The sequence below is a fragment of the Bombyx mori genome, chromosome 13 (assembly GCF_030269925.1).
Source record: "Bombyx mori chromosome 13, ASM3026992v2".
Lineage (NCBI taxonomy): Eukaryota > Metazoa > Arthropoda > Insecta > Lepidoptera > Bombycidae > Bombyx > Bombyx mori.
In genome coordinates, this window is record NC_085119.1 from 6942332 (window position 1) to 6951492 (window position 9161).

General features: G+C 34.8%; 1 protein-coding gene across 1 annotated transcript; it reads left to right on the top strand.

Annotated features, from left to right (window-relative positions):
• The first annotated feature begins 168 nt into the window (after window positions 1–168).
• Window positions 169–9103, top strand: LOC101736979 (uncharacterized). Its single transcript, XM_038015042.2, has 7 exons — window positions 169–436; window positions 1003–1182; window positions 2301–2614; window positions 3122–3272; window positions 3553–3670; window positions 5515–5651; window positions 6534–9103. The coding sequence occupies exons 1-7, from the start codon at window positions 314–316 to the stop codon at window positions 6633–6635; spliced, it is 1125 nt and encodes a 374-aa protein (XP_037870970.1). The 5' UTR covers window positions 169–313; the 3' UTR covers window positions 6636–9103.
• The last annotated feature ends 58 nt before the right edge of the window (window positions 9104–9161 follow it).

Below are 9161 nucleotides of genomic sequence, written 5' to 3' on the forward strand. Positions count from 1 at the left end.
AGGCGATGGCAGCTTTACGTTGCGCCGTCGTCCCCTGTGTTGGATATTGCTCAACTTAGATCTCTCTCAAACACCCGCATCAAACTAATCCAACGGATACTTAGTCTTATCCTTTTGCCACAAACAAGCGTGGATTTGGCTTAAAAGACAGAAACCAAAAGCCACCAAAATAAATTAAAAACAGGTATTACACACACAAACAAAGTAAAAATATAATTATCTACCTACGCATTTATCCACTGAAAGTTGATTAATTTTATTTGCTGAATTCAAGAGTGTTATTGTATTTTTGTCTCATCAATATTCACACACAATGGTTCTCTTTGTTTGTAAATGTCTTAATGTTTCGTTAGAAAGTGATAAAGTAGAAGATAATGTTGATCGTGAAAAATTGGAGCTTACATCTAGCGAACAAAGGGATATTTTTTTCAGTGAGGTACCGTCCGTAAACATCTCTTGGCCTTGACTTATATCAAAGGGTATTCTTTAAGTACAATTTGTATCAAAAATGAATAAAATATGCGATTGAGAATCTGAATTGATGAGCAAATTTTATTAAAACTTGTAAGTTGTACATACTACATGTGCGGTACTATTTTGACACAAATAAAGTTTTGTTTGGATGATAATTATATCTATAGGCGAAAACAAGTTGAAGCATCGGAGATTTAAAAATAAAACTAATAATAAAATAAGTTTTCATTTAAAACAAGAACACAAACACGTTTTTAAATGAATGTAACAAATTATCAACAAAATTTTATTAGCCTTGAATTTTATAAGGTATTCATAAACAGTGATTGTAGTAATGATGCATGTAGCCGGCATACATATCAAATTACAGAGCGAAATAGTATTTAATATAATTTCAGCTGGAGTACAATATATAAAACCATTGAAACAAGAGAAGTTTTAATAGATGTTGTACGTTTTGGACATGACAGCTACAAATTCAATATTTTTTTAATACATAAATAATAGAAATTAAATAATTAATTTCAGAAACTCTTATCGTCTCCTGCCAACATATTAAAAACTCAAATAGAACATCAAATTTTAGTTGGTACTAGTGTGGTGGGACGTTGGACTCTACATACTTGCCTGGCCTGTGGAATGACTGTGTATGCTCTATTGCAGGACAATAGAGGATCATCTATTGTATTAATTAACAAACAAATGCAAGTACGTTAAAAATATTTTATGAGCTCAGTTTACCTATTAACAACTAGTAACTGAAAATATTTATTAGCTTATAATTTCTAAAGCAGAATGACCAAAAGTTTTCTAAATTTCTACCTAACTAACCACCACTGACCTAACTTGAGAAGTATTCCACTAGAGAGTAATCTTCATTAGGGTATGAAAAAAATCATTAATAAAAAGCCATAAATATAAAGCCAGCAATTAAAAGCCAATAATGTCCAAATGAAAAACAATTGAATATTTTGCTCATTACATAAATGTACTTTGTTGATGTACAGTGCCTAATGATTTTTGTTACATTATTATTTTATACCGCTTTGAAGAAGAAGAAGTAATAAATTATGGTGAAGTATTTTGTATACTCAAGACCAATTAAATTTTTCTGGTCTTTTTTGGAAATAATAATTTAGAGTTGATAACACTTACACAGGAAAGCATAGGATAGGTCACCCGCTGACATAGGAGAGTCTAAGTGTATGCCAGACTTAATGGCAAAATCCCATAGTAATCACACTGGCATTGCATATAGTCTTATTATATGAAGTGGGATATTTTCACACAAGAAAAAACATATTTTTTTCATTTCATAACTTCACTGGTTGTCTATATTCGGCTTCAGTGTCAATGACTTAACACTTATTAGGCTATACATTACCCAAAAAATGTATTATTACTGGTAATATATACATGCTACATAGATGCAGTTTCTTTTCAGATTTTAGATTTACAATAGTAATAATGAAATTGATAAAATACTAATAAACAGAACACAAAAGTTAAAAAAGTTAAATTTTGATAAAATATGCTTATGACATGTAAGGGATGATGAAAGTTAATAAAACCATACTGATCTAACTTATACACTTACTTTAAGTAAGTAAACTGCTAACATGAGCATCATTTATTGCACTCTGAATTCATTTCTCATTATTGGACAGTGTTTGGTTTAGTAAGAAAACTATTGTGTTTGATACTAACATGCTTGCAGTAAATATACTGCATACAAATTTAAAATACCACAGTAACAGTTCAAAATTTATATAATTGCATATATTTTAAATATTAATTAATCATATAAAATATAAAATTAATTTCAGACAACCCATGAACAAGTAAACTCCCTTAAGAAATCAAATAATTATTCACCAGTCTTTAATATTTTGGTGCCAGAGTTATCTAGTGATATTGAAATGAAGGAGAATATGGATACAAATAATTTTATACTTAATAATAAGAAAAATTGGCCATTAAATAACCAAGTCATTGGTACTCTTAGTAAACAGCTTAATCAAAGGCTCGAATCACAGCTAGAGGCCATCGAAGATACTGTGAGACAGTTTCGAGAACAAAAGTACTCTGAATTTGAAGCTTATAAAGAAAGAGCTCAGAGGGATCATAAAACATTGGCAAGGTTATTATACAACTTTATATCTATAATATATTCTATATTCATAAGCAATTCATCTTTGCGCATTAAAACTGTATTATCTCAAAACTCACTAGTTTTAAAGGTTTTAAGGAGAGTGTTTTAAAGGTTTAATATGTGTGATATTTTTAATATTAATCATCTTTGCAACGTTTATTTTTTATCAATTACATTATCTATCTTTTAAAGTAAGATAAATTTATGTATTAATTTTGTTGATAGTAGTCAAAACATAGGTAAACTAAAAAAAAAAAACTAAACTACGCTCTTTTGACAGTATTTATGAGAAAAATACTGGTGATACCAATTGATTCCGCATATTAACTCTATTTCGAATATTTTTGGAAATTGTACACTTTTAATGCGGAAAGACGAATTGTTATAAATCATAATACAAACAAAAAATTATTTTTACTTTTCTCAATTACGTATTTTACGTTATTGTGTTACCAGTTTTTTTAAATGCATAAATGTTGGAATTGGATATTCTAGCATAATCAATAAAGCACGAAGTGACAGTGAATGTGAATGGAGAGTTGACACAAGCCTCGATAATGGCCCTCCTTCACCGCAACTACCTCCATTGCAGAGAAGAAGACTATCATCTTTCAAAGATGTCAAAAAAGCTCAGAATATTTTTAAGGTAAAAGTTATATCTTTATTTATTTCTTGAATGGGTAGACGATGTCACAGCCTACTAGTATTAAGTGGTGAGTGGAGCCCATAGGCATCAACAATGTTGATGCTGCTGTCTACCTTTAAAAGTTTCAGTTTTTAGAGTACGATAGCAGTCCCTTAAAACGAAATGCATTACTGTTTCGCGGAAGAAATAGGCAGGGTTGTGGTATATACCCATGTGTAGGCTCACAAGACGCCACATTCATTTTTATTTAAATATTAAAAAAAAATATCTGACATTTCAGCCAAACAGAAACCCACCTCAAGAAGATGACTCCTTGGATAATGAAGTTCTTTTTTATTTGGAAGATACGGATTCGCGACACAACATACCATCAGATCAAGATGATTATGAGACTGATGGTGAGTTTGTTTACACCATTACGAAATTGTAACATTAAAGTGTTGGCACGTTGACAGATAACAAAAAGACAGCGCGATATTTTAGGTAATCTAATATAACATATTGTTTTGACTGACATATCTGTGAGACTATAAATAGACAGGATCATAAAATAAGAAGCAATGGTAAGAGTGACATGATAATAAGATAAGATAGTAAGTAAGTAGTCTTCTGCTTACTAGCATAATAGACTATTGGTTCGTTATGTTTCCGTGGTCCATTTTTCGTCACAATGATCATTTGCAGTAATTCATATGAAGTAGATTGCGGGTGCATCTAGTATCAGGATTATTGTGTATTTTTTTTTATTGCTTATATGGTTGGACGAGCTCACAGCCCACCTGATGTTAAGTGGTTACTGGAGCCCATAGACATCTACAACGTTAATGCGCCACCCACCGTGAGATAGGTTCTAAGGTCTCAGTATAGTTACAACGGCTGCCCCACCCTTTAAACTGAAACGCATTACTGCTTCACGGCAGAGATAAGCAGGGTGGTGGTACCTACCCGTGCGGACTCACAAGAGGTCCTACCACCAGTAATTACGCAAATTATAATTTTGCGGGTTTGATTTTTATTACACGATGTTGTTCCTTCACCGTGGAAGTCAATCGTGAATATTTGTTAAGTACGTATTTCGATTCGGATTCGAAGGCCAGTGCATCTCTAGATACGTATGCACTGGACGTCTTATCCTTTGGGCCACGACGACTTCATAATATACGTATAGTATGTTATGAAATAGAAGCTGAGATCATATTAGCACGCATTTAATCGTGTGCACTCGTTTGTTCTATGAATGCATTGGAGTTATTTTTAAAACCAGGATCGAATATTATTGTTTTAATAAAAAAATTCGTAATCCACTTATTGGGAAACGATTAAAAAGCAAAACTGATGTTATGATTTACGCCAGAGGACATTCACACGCAATGTCGCACAGGCTTCGAGATACGATCTGACTGATACTACACGTAACGTAATCCTGCTATATCTTTATAGTTAAACTAGCTGCGGTTCGTGGCTTTGCTCGTGTTGTCAAAGAAAAGTATCAGTGTAGTTTCCTAATGCTGTCCATATAAAATCATGTCGATCTGTTGTCTCGTTCCGACGTGAGAGAAGGACAAACAAACCCACCTTTTTTTCTGTTTTTGCTTATATGGGTGGACGAGCTCACAACCCACCTAGTCTTAAGTGGTTACTGGAGCCTTGAGATATAAGTTCTGAGGTCTCAAGTATAGTGTATATACACATTCCCAATAATTATAGTATTTAGCATATTAGTATTTATTTAAACAATGCCTTCAGTTCGCGTTAGGTTATTACTTTATTTTCGTTTCTGTCCATTATATTAGTATTTATTTTTTGGAGAGGCTTAGACGACAAAGCGAAGATCTTCCACCGAGCGGGTGATATTGCTCGGTAGACCGACGGTCCGAATGTTGTTGTTCGGAACTTGTATATATGCGCTTTATCTTGAAAATGTCATAAGCGAGTATCAGGCATCTGTCAAATATCTTGCGTTGTATGATGGCTACCCGCCACAATTTAAACGATGCCTTCAGTCTACGTTATGTTATTACTTTATTCTCGTTTCCGTCCAATATATTAGTATTTATTTAAACAATGCTTTCAGTCTACGTTAGGTTATTACTTTATTCCCGTTTCTATCAATTTACACCTCTATACAAACAAATACAACATCTACAATACATACTTGCTTTATGAATGGCGAAAGTAATAGAACTGTCGTCCTATGAACCCGTAAGTTTTGTACTACAAGTTGTCCGGTTGTGTCGCACAGAAGAGAGCGCCGGCGAGGGCGTGCAGATAACTCGGCCCCGCGGCGGAGGCGTTCCCGAGATCGCTCGCTCTCTGCCCATGAACATGCCCAAGTTCCCCAATGACAGAGCGGCACAAGAACAGGATTACGCTGACGATGTACGTAGCTCACTTACTTACAGAACACTGTTAAGTCAGCGTGTTTGTGCACCTGAATGCATTAATAATAATCATATTAATTGAATTAACATTTAGCATTTGTCACGCTTTATTGAAAAACGGGTTGTAATATAAATGTAACTAGTGGACCCGCAGTAGTCGAAATTCGACTATAATTAATTGAAATTTATAAGTTTGAACATTATTATGGTTCTATTGTCATATTTGATAAAATACTTCTATAACCACATGTTTTGCCAAGACTACAAATATAGACAAATAACATTACAGATAAACAATATCAACCTATCCTAACCTATTCTCAATTTGACCACAGACTGTAAGCAATAACAAAAGTTTGATAGTAAATAAAGAATATATATATGTGTGTGTGTCAAATACGTGGTAAAGTTTCTTTTATTGATTTAATGTATTATTAATGCACAATTTAAAAAAAAAAATAGCGTTTTTCACTCCTTCTCTATATTCTGTATAAGTGTGCGAAATTTCATACTCCTCCGTCCGCGCAATTTTCATAAAAAGCGGTACAAAGTTTTTGCTTCGTGTATTAATATGTAGAGATCTTTTTTGCCACGTACCATCCGGCTATGGAATGAGCTCCCCTCCACGGTGTTTCCCGAGCGCTATGACATGTCCTTCTTCAAACGAGGCTTGTGGAGAGTATTAAGCGGTAGGCAGCGGCTTGGCTCTGCCCCTGGCATTGCTGAAGTCCATGGGCGACGGTAACCACTCACCATCAGGTGGGCCGAATGCCCGTCTGCCTACAAAGGCAATAAAAAAAAAAAAAGGTAAAATTTTGTTAAACAATGTTATAGAAAATATTTGTATGTAATGCGGTGGTGAAGTTGAGTGATGTCGCAGGAGGAGCCTCACGACATAGCGGCCAGCATGAAGGCGTTGGCGCGGTCGGTGCACGGCGACGCGTTCGAGCTGCCGCGGCCGCGCTTCTCCACGCAGATATAGCCGCGCCCCGCGACGCGAGGACTGTGTGCTTAGTGCGAGTCTCTTAACGTTCTCGATAGCGTAAAAGTTAACCCAATGCAGTTGGAACAGCGCCCCTAGCGGCAAACGTAGGCAATCCATACACAAATATGAGCTAACTTTTACGCTATCGAGAACGTTAGAAAACTCGCACTAAGCACGCTGAACGCAATCATTTAACTAACTCTTCTCTTGTGACGTCATTGAAAAAAATCACATTTCATTTTACCTAAACAGATCACTTTCGCTGGACGGCTCGCATCGGAGCCGGTCATAGTTAGACTCCCCGCGCTCTAGGCAGCCAGACGAATATATGGCGTTGTATAGGAGCCCGCGCACATAAGCAGCCCGGAACTCTTGGCTGCGACAGCCAATAAAACGCGCCTGTTGCACGGCAGCCAGAGCGAGTAGTTGACGGATGTATGTGGCTGCTGTCAGTCCCCGCGCACTTGCTTTAGCAGCCAATGCATATTCGTCTTGCCAAATGTTGGTTATATGACACAGCATGCTTGTACAATCTTTTGTATTTAAAAAAAACCGGTCTGGGTATGTGTATCTTGAAAATGTTTAAAGAATAAGCCTTTTGAATGCCTTTCTGGAAAAAGAGGATGAATCCAGTGTATTTTCCTTTGCTTTGTGTTTTTTACGAGATAAAGTCCAAATCGCTCGACGAAAAGATCGTAAATTGGCGTCGATGGGCTGCTATAACTGGCTGCTCAAATATTTCGGTTGCCGCAGCCAGGCCGCCTAGTGCGCGGGGAGTCTTAATAATGATAAGGTATAAATAATAATGATGTACTCGTAATATTGGCGTACAATTCTGTTCGAAGCGAAACGTTACTTGTAAGTTTGAGTCCTTTATTCATATACACGTGTTATAAATTAGGCATCTCATCGAGTTGTGCATGTGACGGTGTGCTGTGTGTTTGAGTTTTACAGTTTGGACACTTCCCACACATTGGTGCTTATAAAATGTGATCACGGTGGCCCTAACAAGAGTACAGTAGACAATAGTTCAAAGACAGCTATCAAGCTAATTTTAGTTATATACGGGGCTGATTCGTTCACCGACACGACAACGATATATCGCGCCGATACACACTCACCGATATTAAGGACTAAAATTCTTTATAGGGAACTATGACAATGACATTATCACTGACGGACTGATCATATCGATAAAATAAATTTTGATATTCGTCGCCGACAACCTGTCTGTGAATCTATATCGGATCCGATAAATCGTTGATGTTGATAAATAAGCTCTTGAACGTAAACCTTGTAACGTTAAATTATAATAAGAAAGAGGCTATACAATTACAATGCGTATTTACTCTGAGCAGTCCGTGAAGTGTCAGGATAAAATTAATACGATTAATTGTTACATTAAAATTTGACTGATTTGTATGAATTTTACTTAATTATATTGAATGAAATACTTTAATATAACATATACGTTGAGTATGCACATTATAGATGACCATCCATTTTTATACAAATATTGCCCTAGATTTAGCTCCGAACGTTCCTATATAGAGAGCATCGGATGATGTCGGTGTAAAATGTCAATTAAAACATTTTTTTCTTTTCTTCAGTTGCAATTTTTTTTTTTAAATTATATATAGTTAACCAATGCCATAAATTTAATATTATTATGTGCTGTTCAATACTGCTGGGATGGTGCTGAGTGCGTGGAAATATTTGAATCGGAAACAATTTGTTAATTCTGTGTAAATAATATTCTAAAAATGACATACTTATTATACAACATAATTACAATTGTTTTTAACAACTAAGTCATATTATCTCTGTTTATAGGCTACTTTAAACTGGTGTTATCTTAATGATAAGCGAAAAAGTGTACAAAAATATGAATACTGCATTTCTAACTAGTCTTTTAGGGTCACGAATTAATTGACATCCTTATTTTTTTTTTATTTGATAATTTATGTAGACTATACGATCGGATTATCATGAAAAGCAAAATCATATTAATGTGTACATAGTTTGTAACGTTTGTTATTGCTTTCGACGAAGACGAATAGAGTTTTTGGAGAACATTTATTTTTATATCCAGTTTATTCAGAATGTTTATGTGATTGGATAAAGATCGGTCAGGAGCAGCGCGCGGAAGTTGTGGTTCGTTCATTGTTTTACGTATTTTCAATTTATTATTACTATATAAGTGTAGTAGTTTATAGATTACTTTTTGTGACGGATATTTTTTCTGTAGTCAAACAGGAATCTGTAATTTTCAGTGTCTTCCAACACTGTTCTTGTACAAGAAGGGTGTACCAGTTTGTCATGTGATTTAAATCTTTTCAGTTAGTTGTTAAATTTAGTTTGAAATTATTAATTTTGTTTAAATTGGTGTGACGATATTGAAATGGACTTGAATGTATTGATTACTGAACATGTCATAAATTTTAAATATAGAGATTGAAAATTTACGTTTTTTTTTTTACCTTAGCGAACAAATCTGTTACCTCCGAGGCCTAGTCGGTAAGA